Source organism: Brachycentrus maculatus, unplaced genomic scaffold (genome assembly GCF_059751285.1).
Source record: "Brachycentrus maculatus isolate JH-2025_06_01 unplaced genomic scaffold, ASM5975128v1 h1tg000272l, whole genome shotgun sequence".
NCBI classification, from domain to species: Eukaryota; Metazoa; Arthropoda; class Insecta; order Trichoptera; family Brachycentridae; genus Brachycentrus; species Brachycentrus maculatus.
In genome coordinates this window covers 421,813-439,594 of record NW_028281023.1, presented here as the reverse complement: position 1 = coordinate 439,594, position 17,782 = coordinate 421,813, and the positions used below count along the sequence as shown (strand labels likewise).

At 31.9% G+C, this 17,782-nt stretch overlaps 1 protein-coding gene across 1 annotated transcript in view; it reads right to left on the bottom strand.

Moving 5' to 3' along the window:
- unc-13-4A (BAI1 associated protein 3) overlaps positions 1–17,782 on the bottom strand; it is a 110,005-nt gene that overhangs the window by 24,858 nt on the left and 67,365 nt on the right. The window contains exons 5-6 of the mRNA XM_088266626.1: positions 12,916–13,204; positions 2,435–2,613 (exon numbers count right to left, since the gene is read on the bottom strand). Coding sequence (XP_088122752.1) covers positions 2,435–2,613; positions 12,916–13,204 — 468 coding nt within the window. The remainder of the gene's footprint in view (positions 1–2,434; positions 2,614–12,915; positions 13,205–17,782) is intronic.

The window sequence follows — 17,782 nt, the reverse complement described above, 5'->3', positions numbered from 1 at the left end:
AAGCATATGAGTGCTTGTACCTTTGGTTTTCATTTAACTAATTTTAAAAGTGTCTTTCTCCCTCTGAAATTCGCTTGAACTGCAAAAGGTTAAAATAACCCTCATAACTGCTCGCAAAAGAAAAATGTAAATTCCATTAAAATATTATAAAACCCTGCTAACTGACCCTGAACGAGCTTTCCGATATGAAAAATGACACAATTTGTCGCGAAATTAAAATAAGCACATTTAAAAAATTAATTACATTCGAAATGAAGATATACTTATACAAATTCTAACGAAAGTTACGTAGGCAGCGGATAACCAGCCATAGGCTTTGAAAATGCTTTTTTTTGCAAAAAAATATCGTGAAATACGATATTATGCAATACAATATTTTGTTAAGAAACGTCCAGAATATAAATTGACTTTTCATCGGTTCTGGGTATGGCCATTTTGTATAAAATATTGTAGTCTTGGAGGGATAATGTTTGTTTCGTATTGTTTTTATTGTGATATTATTGTGAGTTATCGGTTGTATCCGACTTCTCAACCTTTTTCTGGGTCTCAACCTTTACGGTCGCTTGGGACATCTTACGATGTATTGAAATCCCTCCACAGAGTGCCACATAGCCTATTTTTAGTTCTTATGGTGTGCAAACCTGACATAGATTCTTTTTCTAATACAAAACTAATCGTTAAAAAAAATCATCAAACACGACCTTACGTTGATAAACTAAAAATAATATCGATAATAAGTATGTTTATATGAAGAGGCAAAATGATGTATGATAGATTTTCGAATGGTGAAATAAGGAAAGAGTGGAAAGCTGAGATAAACATTTTCGATAATATTAAGAAAGGTGTGTTGAGATGGTTAGAACATGTGAATGAATGAGTGATAAAAGAACGGTAATACACATTTGTGAGGCGAATATAGTCGGAAATAGGATCAGAGAAGACCGGGGAAAACTAGGCATATTCAAGTAGGTCAAATACTTAAAAACGGTCAGGTTTTCAAAGGCATAGTGGTGTGGCGTTCTATTCTCCCTGCTTACCCCTGCGCGTAAGTGGCATTGGAATTAGTTAGTTAGTTAGTTTTTATGTTAAATTTGCTGTTTCTAATCATTCTGCATAGAATCGAGATGTGGACAATTATGTTGAAAGATGGACATAAAAGACACCCTAGGCTGTCTTTTATGCCTATCTTTTAACATATACGGACATTTGATAGAATGAGATCTTTAAAAGCTTAAATTTATTTTCAATTATAAAATAAAACCTCTAATGTATTATCTGTAAATTATCTGTTGAAAGATATTAACATAATGTGTAAAAAGGGAAACCTTACATATCGAAACAAACAGTTTGAAAAAAAGTAACCATATTTGTATAAATAACGATTGAAACAATTTTTTTTTACCAATTTCAACAATTTTGGTATTAGAAATAAATAAATAAAAATCTTTATGCCAAGTGACTATTCGGCTTAATGTCGATCGGCCAAATGTCTGGTCATGGTTTCATGATGTTTAGAGATGTTATTTAAATATGTTTTCAGCTGATATGGTTCTATATGCACTGTTGGGTGTAGATAAAGAAAAATGAAGAATGAGGTTTAGTACCCGGCTTCGCCCGATTTTTCTCCCTCAAAAATAACATAAACCATTTGCATATGTATTTAAATAGCATAAAACATAAACGTTTGCGATTGCTATAGGTATTTCTTACGCTACGAAAGTTGACTTGAATATAATATTAACACAGACGCATCGGTGTCACTAGAACAAGTAATTTTTTTCTTAAAATAAATGACTTGTTCTAGTAATGCCACCCAGAAATGGCACAAAGGGGGAGAGGAGGGGGAGGGGGCAAAGCAGGGGCAGCTTATTATCAAGCGTGCTTTGGAAACCCCCTTTTTCGCTAAAAATAATACTTTATTTTGCGTCTACGAGATGTTAATATTTAATATTAATATAATAATTAATATTTAATATTTGTATTTTTTTTTCATTAAAAGTGTAAATATTAATACTAACTAAGTAAATATTAAATCATCACTTTTCTACCCTCGAGAAATAGTTAATTTGATATTTGTTTTATTTCGTTTGTCGACTACTTTAAATTAGTACTGTCTTAAAGGTACCTACTGTAGTTTGTGTGTATTGGGTAGTGAGAAAATGGCCAAGAAACACACCCCCCCTATACCTAGTCCCTAGTTAAAATATTGGCAATCCTCCTCTGCTGAAAGCTGTAGGGATATAAGATACTATACACCTGAGCTTTTGTGTTCTATCTTCTTATATCGCACGAGCGATATATTTAAACGTCGAGAAGAATGCATACGTATATGTGTTTTTTTAGCACATAGCGGTCATATAACTTTGCCTCTTTCTCGCGTGCCAAACGTGCGTCCTTGATGACGTGCTAGAAGTAAAAATTGACTTATACTTACCAAGAAAGTCATCTTGGCTCCCTTGTCTCGCGGACTGGCAGACCTGCTTGAAGAACCTTCCCAGACCCCTGACGCCTCGGACCTCATTCAGCTTGGAGACAGCATCCAGAACGGAGCTCTCATCATCGTGGTCCCAGATATCCAAGTGGAGACTGTCACTCTGCACGTCATCGATGTCACTGGGAAAAATGTTGAAATTAAGAAAAAAGTACTTTTTCATTCAATACTTTTACTAGGGTGTGGACACTTCGTAATAAAAACCGTAGATAGTTGTAGTGTAAATTGTAGGTTAACATGTGAACCAAACATATACTCGTACATTAGGTTGTGTCAGGTTTCATGTTTTTTTTTGTCACAGTAGTCTCAAAATTTGCATTTTATCTATGGATACAATAAAAACGACAAATAGTATTTTTATTAAATGGCTTGATTTTTTCATCCCGAAAGTTCTGCAAAGTTTTTGTTGTTGTTTTTATTGTAATGTTAACCGTTCAATTAATAATATTTTATTAATTGATTCGGCAGTCACTTTGTGGTAAAATCTATCCATTTTTAATTAATGTTTTACTTAGTAAATACCACTATTTCTTAAAATCTACTGTGACACGTGTTTCGATGCATTCCGCATCATTTTCAAACACCGTATGTGAAGCTAATTCTAAACTTTAGAGTTGGGTCCTTGGGACGTTGAAGGTTGAAGAGGGGGTAGTAGCTGTTTCTTATTTTTATTTATTAATTAAATTTTTATTTTTATTTTTATTTCTTATCAGAGGGAACATAGACAAAAGGGGGGAGGCTTTAGTCATTGTCATATTGTTAATTATGGGTTTATTGTTATTTATATTCTTATGAATTTCTATTGTTTCAAAATGCTGCAGTTTATGGCTTTTCGTATTGATTATTTTTAGGATTTCTACGTTGTTGTGGTTAAATTTGTGATCATTATCTATTAAATGGTTAGCGAATTCCGAAAAATTATTATTTCTCAAACATAATTCATGTTCCCTGATTCTTGTTTTGAATTTTCGGGAAGTCATACCAATATACGAGCTTCCACAGTCGCAGTTTAATTTATATATGCCACTATTGTCCAATATATTTTCAGGATTATTTTGTGTTTTAAAGATTTTAGTTAAATTATTTTTTGTGTAAAATGCTGGTTTTATATTATTTGGGAATTTTTTGGTAATTTTATGTGATGTTTTATTTATGTAAATGATTCTTTTCCAGTTGGTTTTTACTTTTTCACTATACGTATCGGCTGAGTAGAGAAATGTTTTTGTTAAAATCTTTTTATTTTTACGCGCCAATATCGCGTCTATTATATTTGGGTTATAACCGTTATTGTAAGCAATTTGTTTAATTGTATTTATTTCTCTTTTGAACTTATTGTCATTTAATGGGAATTGTAGTGCTCTATGGATCATGGAGTTAAAGCTAGCTAGTTTATGATTAAGTGGATGGGCTGAACAAGAGGGAATTACAGTATCTGTATGTGTGGGCTTACGATATACATCAAAAGTAATTTTTTTATCTATAATTTCTAAACTGAGGTCTAAGAAATTGATTTGTTTACCTCCGTTATTTTCTAATGTAAATTGTATTTTATCGTTAAATATATTGATAAAATTTAGAAAGGAATCCAATTGTCTTGTTGTTCCTTCCCAAATTACCAATATATCGTCAACGTACCTGAACCAGTTTTTTACAAATTTGAGTAGGGGATGCTTAGACTTAAAGATTTCATTCTCTAAGTTATTTATGAAAATGTCCGCAAGAATAAATACAATTAAACAAATTGCTTACAATAACGGTTATAACCCAAATATAATAGACGCGATATTGGCGCGTAAAAATAAAAAGATTTTAAAAAAAACATTTCTCTACTCAGCCGATACGTATAGTGAAAAAGTAAAAACCAACTGGAAAAGAATCATTTACATAAATAAAACATCACATAAAATTACCAAAAAATTCCCAAATAATATAAAACCAGCATTTTACACAAAAAATAATTTAACTAAAATCTTTAAAACACAAAATAATCCTGAAAATATATTGGACAATAGTGGCATATATAAATTAAACTGCGACTGTGGAAGCTCGTATATTGGTATGACTTCCCGAAAATTCAAAACAAGAATCAGGGAACATGAATTATGTTTGAGAAATAATAATTTTTCGGAATTCGCTAACCATTTAATAGATAATGATCACAAATTTAACCACAACAACGTAGAAATCCTAAAAATAATCAATACGAAAAGCCATAAACTGCAGCATTTTGAAACAATAGAAATTCATAAGAATATAAATAACAATAAACCCATAATTAACAATATGACAATGACTAAAGCCTCCCCCCTTTTGTCTATGTTCCCTCTGATAAGAAATAAAAATAAAAATAAAAATTTAATTAATAAATAAAAATAAGAAACAGCTACTACCCCCTCTTCAACCTTCAACGTCCCAAGGACCCAACTCTAAAGTTTAGAATTAGCTTCACATACGGTGTTTGAAAATGATGCGGAATGCATCGAAACACGTGTCACAGTAGATTTTAAGAAATAGTGGTATTTACTAAGTAAAACATTAATTAAAAATAATATTTTAAACTAAATAGTATATGGAAAAACCAAAACAACTTATTGATACACAAGAAAATCAAATTGTTTGAATGGATCAGGGCATTGATTTTATACGGAGGTTAATTTTTAACTACGTAGTGCACATAATCTCAACGTTACTTCTGTTTAATAATTATTATAATATTTTATTTTGTTTTATATACGGTTACTTAAACTTTATAATTATACGATCTGTAACCGGCTGATAAAGGCAAAGCTGTTACAGACTAAAGTTCAGAAGTAAAGTTAAAGTTATAAACACTACACAGTTAAAACGTTAAATTTTAAATATAATCAATACCAAGAAAAGATCCACGGAAAAATATCTCCATAGAGACACAGTTAAAACCATAATGAAAATGAATACTGATACTGATACAAACAAGATTAACAAAATGCAATTATAAAAACGGATTCTATAATTTCTACAATACCAGTTGAAAGGCAATCCGCTCTGTTAATTAATAAATACTAATTACATTTGTTAATTAATTTCTATTATGATTACCTAGAATGTTTTTGTTCCGTCGCATGTAATTACTTAGTCGGTTTCCCGGAATACTCTCTCCTGATTAGGAAACGCAAATGCCAGAGCTCCAGGACAGGTAATTAGGTACCTTTTGCACTTGTAAACCCGATATTGTTCTGCAAAGCCAGCACTGTTTGTAAGCCCGATCTAGTTTTGTTGGCAAGCTCGTTCGCAAAGCCGATCTCTTTGATTAAACTTAGGCCACTTTCCATTCACGAGTGGCATTTAATTTAGCGCAGATTTCCAACCACAAACAGATACGCTTCTCTATAGTCACATGCATCGCTGCTACATAACTTCTATTTCCACAGTCGACTCAAAGGCTCATTAAATAAATGTTACTAGATGTTTGTAGTTTCATTTACATTAAAAGAAATATCACTTAAATAACTATTTGTTACTATAAAATAATAACAACGAGAAGGTTTTTACTCGTAAACCACAACATGATGTGGCGTACATCGAAACATGTGTCACTTTAGATTTTAATAAGTGGTTATTATTACCACAAAGTGACTATCGAATCCATTCATTGTATAAAAAAAATTAAAACATGTTTATTAAACGTGTTAAAGGTGCGTTCAATGGCTATGCGACCCTAACGGACTAGAGCTAGAAGATGTGTCGGACGCGACAAATTTGACCAGTCATTTTGACGCTCTACCCAGAGGAATGTTAACTTGTGACTTTTTAAATTATTATTTTCTTCAAAAATAATTTTTAAAAAACTGTATCATATACGTAATATCACAGTGAAACGTCTTTAGGTAATATTTTAGAAAAATGGCACTACGTGAATTAAAATTCCAAAATGTCTAATATTGTATTTATGTGTTTTTTACACAATATTATTAGATTGATCATCGATATGTTTTCCCGTCAATCCAAATAATATATAATTTCAGAAAATTATTTTCGCGGTATAAACTTTTACATCTATGAATACAGGTGGATATACCTACCCACCACTCGTCAAACATTTAGCTTTCAAACAAGTTGTACAAGGGTTAGTTCCATTTTACGATGAAATAAAATATTTCGACGGATAAATCATATTCAACTTTCTATTGATACTGAAGTAGGCGGTCAGCACCTAAACATATTTGTTTAAACATATTTGATCTATGCAGTTTTAATGAATATCTATTCAAATATATTACTAAGGGTAAAAAGTGCACAAGTTCTACGTTTTTTAAGAATATTAGAATAACAAGATTTCCAGTCATATTTTTCAGTCACATTTTAATGTGTAGTAAAAATAATAAATGATTCGTTTCGACGTTTTTTCAGCGACATCCCACTTGACAGTGAAATTCGTACATTAAAAATAACATACGAGTTATTAAATTATTTTTTTCAGCAATTAATGTCCCTTTCGAAAAATATGGAAAAATATCATTGTACCTGTACATCGAAAAATATCATTGTACATATGTGTACCATTTAAATAATGCAGTTGTAAAATAATAAAACAACAACCCAATTTTTATTGTATAAAAGTGGAAAATGCTATTTTATTATTGTTAGTTTTTGCTTTATTCATTAACCATTTCAATTCAGTTTCAATAAAAGATTTAAATTATAAAATTCTTAATGTTACATTATTTTTATGGAATACAATTACTTGCAGTTTATTACAAAAAATATTGTATTCCACTAAGATATAAGGTGAAATACCTAAGGTTGAAAAAAACCTTATCAATATCATTGTTTCTATGATTTTATTAATCTGCTTTGTCAGATTCTTAATTTAGCTAAATTATTTATTGTATTTTACTCAAATGTAACTCTCTAAATATTCTCAAATGACGCTATTTTTGGTGCTCACAGTCTCTAACTGTATTGACTGACTTTTTTAGTTTACTGTTATACTGATGTATAAATATCTCCAAGCATTACATCTCCAAGCAGACTTAAGTCCTCGGACGCGATGTCCTCAGATCGTTTGAGAATTTTCTCAATACGCACGGAAAAATATAAAGAAAGTATTCTCGATTTGTATCAAATTGTAGTTATTACACGCTGAAATTAGGAGAAGATGCAAATTAGGGTAAATAGATTTCTCGTATATTTTATCTATTTTTAAGAACAGAGCTGGTGACACTGGAATAATTTCTTCATTAAATTCTCCTACAAAGAAAAGGGCATTTAATTCGGCCGAATCGTTAGTGCGATATCATCAATCGTATTCCTGGGCGCCCGAGGGGCTATTTACGTATACAGAAAGGCAAGTTTCTTTCAGGAAATCAAGGGAAGAAGTCCGTAAATTCGCTTTACTGTGGCATGTTTGATTATCTTCTGAGATAGGTAAGCGATATATTTAGGGAATTTTATTTTATCAGGTATTTGGGAAGCTTTGGGGCCCGGTTTTATTATTAGCCTTAATTTGAAAGTAACCTAGTTTTAAGGTGTTGACTCCCTGGGTTAGATAAATATCGAAAATTAGAATGTCATAATTTCCACTTCTTTCGGTTTAAACATTTTAATTCAACGTGTTTTTTTTACTTCTTTAAATTTAAGGATAATACAACTATCCTTATCAGTTTAAATAAAAGTAAACATACCATATGTATAAATTTGAAATTTCGGCTAAACCGCGTATTATCCTATTAAATATACATACATCCTCATATTGACGTTTGGGCTACCATTACATGGGGCATATTTAGGGTTCTATGGTTCTGAAATTGTGGAATATCAACAATGAAGCATGATTGCGAAAATTACAAAAACCATAATTATTTTTTTATACATTATACAATATTAGTAACACAGCTGTGCTCTTTAAAGATGGCACATGTAATAAAACAACTTCGTTTTTAACCACTTTTTTATTGTTGCAATTTTTCTCCAACCGGTTTCGACAAGAACCTTGTCATCATCAGGGTTTAACATGTACATATTTAACCCTGATGATGATAAGGTTCTTGTCGAAACTGGTTGGAGAAAAAATGTACAAATAAAAACGTGGTTTAACACAAACTTGTTTTATTTTATAAAATTTAAAATATCTCTGATCGTAAATATCTTCGTTTATATCTATGAAACATTTTATTTTCTTATTTTTTTTACTTTGTCGGCTATACAAAATTCTTAATTAAATAATGTAATAAAATAATATTTTTGATATTGGACAGGTACCTACATTTTTATAATATGAATACGTTTTTTGTTTATTTAATCAATACTTAGTGAAAGGTATTCTTTTTTAAATTGCGTTTTTTCATTTAATTCCTTATTGAACCCTAATATCGATAGTAGAGATGAAACCAATAGCGATTTAATCGGAAAACAAATACTGAATATCCGCATGGTTTTAGGTGCGGTTTGGGAGCATTCAATCACATTTAAGATACAGCACCGATGATGAAAATTCTCAATCCAACAAAAAGAGGAAACCAGGAATTAGGTTTTAAAGACGTTAAAGGATATAATTATGGAGGTATTTTTTTGATTAAATGAATTTATATTTTAAATCTATTTTCATTAAAACAAACTAGTTTTATTGTTGCCTTTATCTCTTAAAGTCCTAATAATAGAACAAATTGGACTCAAACACTCGATGTAACCGAATCGATAGTAAGGTATATTTTTAGAATTCCCTTTCCAAATGGAAACACATTTTCAATAAAGTGATAAATTCAGTTTTCTAGAATATCTGTCACATTAAATAAAATGTATTTGTTTTTCTATCTGTTTTAATCTTCGCATGAGATAAAAGAAGATATATGAATGTTACTTTAAATTTGGGAGAAAGATAATCTTTAGAGTGTTATTGTCAGTAAACATCTTTCTAAGCACCCCGAGGTAGTTTAAGTTTTTTTTTGTAATTTTTATGAAGATAGATTCGCTCTTAGCGGATTAGATCTTTATTAATCCGTATTAATGGCTGGAGATAGTTGAGTTGAAATGAGATCCATCGTACCTATTAATTAAAGATGTGCTAAAGGAAGAAGAATCTTTGTTAAATATAATGAAAATAACATATTTAACAAAAAGTCCACATAAATTTAATTTGACCAGCGACCGTTTTTCATCGTAACCGACATCATTAGACTGGTGTGAGGCTAGACATAATTCTATGTTATATACACAACAAGGCAGGGGTTGAAAACCATGATTTTTTTCTGACAAAATAAATTTTAATTGAATGAGTTGAAATATTGTATTACAATTATAATTACGTTTTGGTAAAGGTTTGAATTGTGATTTGATATAATTCTATTTTAGAAATAGATTTTCTATTTAAATTTAAATTAAATATGGGTGTATTATATAAAATTCCAAACCAGACCTCATACAGTAAACACGAATTATTTTGAATTATTATTTAAGAAAAAAATATATAAAAGTTCGTAAAAAGTTTTTCACCTTGAGCTTTGTCATTTAAAAAATATTTAATGTGAAACAAAAATACAAGGATATTATTTAAAATTCTCACTTATTAAGAATTATTAAGGATTATTTAGGGATAATGTAATGTTATATGTAAAAACCATCATAATGACTTTGAAAATGATTTCGGGTGGAAGATTTCTTATTTTTTAGTAATGCGAATAATCAGCTGATTGCAAAGTTTCACATTTCTAAGAAGTCGTAGAAATAATCGATCGATTGTATGATATTCGGTTACAGTTAATTAAACCATAGTTTTATTTCCACTTTTGTTTCTATGCCGGTCCGGTACCAGACCAATATATCATGTTTCATATGGAAAATTCTACTGAATGTTAAATGGACGATCTACTGAATGATAAAAGGCAAAACGCAGTTGCATTTGCGTTAGAAAAAATAAATGGATTACTTCGTTAAATGAAAACTTTTAGCGTACTTTAATTAAATTTTCAATATTATCGGAGGTTTTATAAAATATATGCAATATGAGGGTATTTCATTAACCCACGGATATAACAGATGTTTGGTTACTCTAGGGAAATTTTACTACGTAATACATTTATAATCCTGAATCAAATAATGCACTTTGATGATATGATCTGTGTATATGATTTTAATGTATTAAAAATCCCTATTTTTACAATGGATGTTTTTTTTGCAGACAGCTATCCACGCGTACACGTTACTTTGTCTAATTAACGTTAGCTTGTTTACCTACTGGTATGCAACCCAGAGTGCCCTTCCTACTATTTCTCCTCCTTTTTTGCCATACAGAATTTTCCTATGTCCTTCACACTGATACAGATAATGAATAATGATACAGATACTTCTAGATCCCAGAATTCTTAGCGAAGGACTGATTATCTTTCTTTTATATGAATTATGATCAAATTAATCGTGAAAGTAATCGGACGCAATGCCCTACGCACCATATGTGTGTGGATGCAGTTCAGAAGAGAAAAATATGAGTTGAGCTTAAACAAAACACGTAAATGCAAACACATTTTCTCAAAGGTAATGGCTGAATGATGCAAAGAAAAATACAAGGTTTTAAAAAATATATTTGCGTTATATACTGTTTTTTTCTAATATCAAACAAAGTTTATATAGGACCCTCTGCTCGTAGAGATAAAATAAATCTTTAGGTTTAAAATATTCGATTTATTGTTTATATATTCTATATATGTTTGCTTCACGATTATTTCTAGACTTATTACATTCTTGCGTGTTGCCAGTTAGCGGGTGGTCTAATCCAACTATTTAGTACTCATCTACTGATTCATTACGAATATATAAACTTTATACCGGAATGAAAATTCAAATTCTAAAATATCTCAACAATTTCAACCGACTTAGAACTTTATGTATCAAACTTACGTACCTAGTGAATAGAGTTGTAAATATTTAATAAAAGTAGGGATTGAACAAGAATATATCCAGATATAAGAAATATACAGACATCTAACAAAGGACCAAATAAACCTTCAAAGAAAAATAGGTATTACAAGCTCTAACGCTCGAACTCTACTCTAGCTTAAAAATTTAAAATCTAAACTTTAATCTTCAATCGGCTTAGCGCAGTACTAGGTGTGTTTTTTTTACCTACATTTAGTTCTGGACCAACCGTAGGTTCACATGACACAGGCGCCCAGGCACTTGCTTACAAGAGAGAGGAGAATAATACGTTCGTATAAATTTACAAACGCGTAAACTTCCCACCTTTTTTACTTAGTGACCGGGGACTAGATCCCGTTAGATACGGCAAAACCTAAGTCTTTTATGTATTTTCAATCTTCTTTGAAAAGGTACCTTCATAATTTTATTATATTTCCACCACTTGAAAACTCAAAGAGCTTAGCATTTTAAATTATGAAAAAAATGTTTGTATAAGATCGTGAGCACTTTGGAGCTTGTAGCTTAAATTTATATAACAGGAATATTTGATTATATGGGTGGAATGTTTATATTATATTTATGCGTATAATATAATACCAAACATATTTGGTATGCTATAAAAATTATAAAAAACTGTGTTTGTGCTATAATGATAGACCGTCTCATAATACAATCATTTATTATCAGCGGTGTCAGGTTTCAGGCTTTTATACTAAAAGGTAGCTAACTTGGTACTTTGGGGCCACATTTATTTTTAACTAGAATCTTATATTTAATGGTTCCGTCTTATTAGTAAATTGAAAAAAACATACATTAGTCTATTCCATTGAGCGTTATGGTCAGAAACGTAAATGTGCTCCAGAGAGCTAGAGTAGAAAGACAGTTGCTGACTGATATCAAAGTCCGGAAGGTGTCCTATCTGGAGCGTGTGCGTAAAGGAAGAAAAGGCGAGCTATTGCACCTAATCATAAAATGCTAAATAGAAGGTCGACGAGGTGTGGGCAGAAGGCAGATCTCCTGGCTCTGGAATATACGAGATTGGACGGGGACCAGAACTGTTGGGGCGCTGTTTAGAACTGCCTAAGACAAGGACATTTACTCTCAAGATTTTTCTTTACGTTGCGTATGGCTCCAGCTTCTTTTTCAGCCATATGGGTTGTGTCTTATAGGATAAGAGTCTTGGCTCCAGTTTTGATAGCCTGTTAGACCGCCTCTGGGGTCGCCTCATGGATATCCCGAAGGTCATCACCAAAACCTTTGAGCCGGCTGTCCTGCACCATGTATCTTATCAGGGTTGTTCTTTATGCCCCACCTCTAGACTAAGAAGTTGCAACAACCCTGCTCCGTTCTTACTCTGTTCTGCTGTACCCACGCCCTTCGAGGCAGATTTTGATCTGCCCCGAAGTGCACCCAACATTTCGAGTACGAAATGTTAGGTCCACGATTAATTATCTGTTTCTTACGTGATAGTCGACGTCGGGGGACCTAACAGGACACGCACAGAAAAAGAAGAATAAGAATAAATTGTAACTCACAATCGGAATTTCTCGTTCCACTTGGGGCTGAGCGTGTGCGGCTTGACGGACGTGGCCCGGATGAACTTGGCGGGCAGCTGGCCGGCCGAGCTGTCGCGGTGCTCGCGCCGAGAGCCGCCGTCCGCGCGCCGCTTGAAGCTCAGCCGGAAGCTGTGGTGCTTGCGCAGCTTGTCGGGCCCCGACGGACCCTCGTCCGGGCCCGGGTCCGACAGGCGCGGCGCCGGCTGCGGCGACGGCGGCGGCGGCGCCAGCGGCTGGATGCCCAGCATGCAGTACGGGTCGCTGTAACCTGCAACCGAACACCCAACCCGCCTAATCATTGTCATTATATTTACAACACCCTAGGCTACCTTCATCGAGGTCGATAATTGAGGATAATCGTACGAATTTTTTTCTTTTATTTGTTGTTAACTCGATCTATCCCTTTCTCCCTTTTCTCCCTCCCGTCCCTCTCACAGGTATTTTCACAAATTTACAAATATGGAATTTTGTAATTGGAACTGCACAATAAACACTTATTTTTAGTAACTCATTTGTATAAATGACTTGATTAATGTAACTAGTCTCAGATATCTGGAAGTAGACCGCTGAGGATAGGAGGCATTATAAACAAGTATTGCGGAGGCCAAGGCGGCTCAGAGAGAGAGAGAGAGAGAGAGAGAGAGAGAGAGAGAGTTTCAGATTATAATTCAAGTTCTTTGGAAACCCGCCCTTGGTAATTACACAACAACATATCGAAAAACTGTTATATGTGTAGTACTCCGCGTATTGCTGTTACGTTCAACAGATGACGCTGCGATTTCATTAAAAAAATTGATTGAAAAAAGACGTGGTTTTAATTATCACAGGTAAAATTCAAATGCAACCTTGTGTGAAAGCAATAGGTGAATAACTTTAGGATTTATGGTATTGAAGAAACTAACATTTACATGTTGGTTTCTATATATAACCCTAGACTGATCCTGAAACCCTAGACTGATCCTGAAACCCTAGACTGATCCTGAAACGCAAGACTAATCACCTTGTCTTCCTGTAATTGATGTCATAATAAATTTGTATTGATTTGATGCAGTGCATTATGCATTATTGATTGCGGATAAGGGTAAGAAGAAGTTGCAGCCCAGGTAAAAAATAACAAGTACCTATTTTAAAAAAAAGTTAGTACTATACGTAACTAAAATAAAATATCAACTATGTACCTAAATAGTTTTTTCCATGTAAATTTTATTTGACCAGTAACCGGATTTTATCGTTACCGACGTCATCAGACTAGTGAGAGGCTAGAAAAAACGTTATAAATATATAAGCAGACAGGGGTTGAAAGCCATAATTTTGTATATTTTTTTTATGATAAAGTGAATTTAAATTAAATGAAAATAATTAGATTTACTTTCCTATGTCTTTAAATAGAAACTTTAAGACAAACAGTTTCAATTTGTACTTTACTTGGTGTCTGAATAATAATTTAGCGAGTTCGCAGTTAATGGGCGCCAAATTTGAGTAAATTAATTTCCTGTTTGCTTTGTATCGTATCCAATATCCGCTCCTTTGCCATGCTAAATTGGCTCGTATGTTCTACATAACAACATTATACGGAGTAATTGGGTTGTTTACTGACGGACCAGCATCCTTCGTCTTTCGTAAGGATGTATGCAAAAAGACGATATTGCCAGATTATAAACTAGGCTGTACATGATCAAATGTAAGGGGATGAGGTCCTGGTTGTATTATTATGGGAAGCAAGAACGTCGAATTGCGTTCTTTGCATTTGATACGATAAACACTTTTATGTGAATCGCTCATCTAAAACCAAGTTTGATAAATAAAAAGTTTTATAAACAATAATAGAAAATATTTGTTTGTGTGTTCTATAAATGAGGGAATGAAAAATAAATTACCATGGATTAAAAAAAAATTGGCCATCATTTCAGGAGGTACATAAAGATATATATATATATTTTTAATTATTAATTTTTATATTTCATGTTACATGACTAAATAAATATAAATTTCTAAAATATTATAAAAGCTCTCTTTGAAGCATGCAATAAGTATTTTAAAAAATAAATGCTAAATAATGCCAAGCAAAGTGAACGTTACACAATGTGTATAAAGTGATCACAGAAGCCAAATTTAAAATTGATTCACGGGTTGAACTTATAACGTATAGAACGGAGAAAAGTCATCTTTCAACAAGAATTTAACCCTTTCAAGGTTATTATTCAGATTTGGAAAGAGCATTTCTTATCTGTGCAATATATTGAAAGTTTAAAAAAAAATTATTGAAAATATGAAACATACAAGATTTTAAAAATTATTTTAATGAAAATACTTCACGAAAAAACATAAATTTAATTTAAAAAAAAGAAGTAATCAACATTTTAAATGGTGGAACGATATCTGAGTCACAGTTTTGTGCGTGATAATTCAACGATATTACAAGTATAAAAAAGGAATAATTGAAGGATTATTTAAAGCCTGTGTTTCAAATTTTCATCTAGATACATTTTCTTCAAATAGCCGTAAAGGAATTGAGCGCATGGAAGTACAGGAGAAAAGCAGATATTCATCGAAGGATGATTTATAGATCACTAGATTTATTAACATATCACCTTTATTTACGAAATAAATAATGTGCAGGTAGAAAAAACCAAACTAATAAAACAAATCCACAATTCTTTTAAAAAAATCCTAAAGAAAGCTAAAAAACTAAGCTAATTAAAAATTTCAAGGACCAATTACGGAATATTTTATTAGGCTGACTGAAACACAGCGAATCGTTTTTTAGTTTTTTTTTAAAATTATTTATTTAGCAGTCACCCAGTGAAAGGATGTTTCTGCCAGTGTCAAGTATTATTCTTATTTACAAAAAAATTAAAATATCGAAAGCAATTAAAACAAAATTTCCTAGTTTAAATGCGTTTAGCTTTACCATTTTAGAAATTATGACGGCAATTCTAGAATTCGGTTCAGAAAGAAGGGTGAAAATTGTTATTTCAGTAATGTCTTCATATATTACTACTTCATATGTATCCCTACAAATATTTTCCTTTCTCCATTTATACTTGGAGATAAGGCCTGATTTTATATTTAATATTTAATTAACGGTCGGGTAAACATAACATCAATCCGATACTTACAGGGGCAAAACGCTTAAATAGTGCCCTATACACTATTGAAGCTTTTACCCCTGTAAGTCTGTTAAAAATAAGATGGTTGTGGTGTGCGGTAGTGATGTTTGTGTCATTATCATGAAAAAAAAGACGAGTACTTCTCAAAACTAGTGTACAGTGAGAGGTTATATTTACAATAATGTAATATTTTTTTGTAAATATGAGTATGTTTGCCTGAAATATTTTTTTTTGTGTCGTAAATTTGAATTCAAAGTAAGATAAATTTATGTTCGTCGTTCGCTTTTCTTAAATCTATATAAGGGTCGTATTGAAACAAATTCTCTCAACTGTATTGGCGGGGGATTACTCATGTGTAAATTTAGCCAGATATATGGAAATAAGCAAAAGGGCGAACTCACAAAATTTTATGTAGAGCATACCGCAAGAGCGGTATAGAATATAGAATACTAAACGATTCTATCACGCGTAAAGGAAATGGCTGACGATTGATTTATATTTATACTAATTGACGAGATCCCAAAACTCTTGGTAACGAAACTCTTAAAATTTCAAAGGATAAAAGGATATACTTACTTGAAATAAATTAACAACATTTCACATCGCTCACTCCTTTCAACAACATCATATATCAAAAATTGTCAATTTTTAGTTGTGCATGATTTTGAAATGCCCAGAAAATGTACTATATCCCAGCAAAAGTGGCATATTTTAAACTTAATATTTACCTGCTACAGGGCAGAAAGAGTTGGTTTTGTTCTTGAAGAAAAGTTATTGTTTTATTATATTTTTATATATACTGAATATTTTTCAGATGGAGAAAAAACATTCTGTTTTTACCTAAAAAGATCTGTTGCACAGTAAAAAGTTCCATAAGTGGCTTGTTATTTATTTTTACTACATTTTATTCTATTTTTAAACTTTAAAAACGATCTCCTGAAAAATCAAGTTTTTTGATTTATGACGTTGTTGAAAGGAGTGAGCGACATGTGAAATTGTAAAAATTAGAACGTTGTTTTGTTAAAATAACGTCACGCCAAAAGTGACAAGGTGACTAATAAAAAACCATTTAAAGGGAATTAAAAACCAAATAAGAGAAGTCGTTATTTAATTCGGTTTTTGGTTCGATTATTTAAAGCATATCACACCAGTATGTATTTAAAAATGTGACATCAAAAATTAAGCTAGAAAAAAATATATTATAATATTTAAAAAAAGTAACTATTACAATCCCAACATTTTAAGTGTGTCCAAATACTTGTTCACAGATCTGGATTTATTCCACTTTGGAGTTATTTTTACATTTGGGCATCCCAACATAGATGAAGAAGAATTTGGAAGTCTGAGTATTTAAGGGGCTTATGACCTGTCATAAGCTGGTTAAGTGATTATTTTATACACGTGCAACATTCACCATGTCTATCAATGATTGACAACCATACTATTCAAATTTCGGTATGTTAAGATGTCAAATATCTAGGAGTTCCGAAAATTTGAGTAGTGTGGTCGTCAATCATGGGTGAATGGTGAATGTTCTCCATATATAAAGTGATCACTTAACCAGTCTTTGACAGCCCATAAGCCCTATAAATACCCAGACCTCCATATTCTCGTTCATGTATATTGACATGCCGAAATGTAAAACAATCCCAATTGAGGTAAAAAGAGCCGGAATTACCTTAAATAGCAAACAAGATAACACTGCATCGATCTGATCAAGTGCTCTATGCAATATT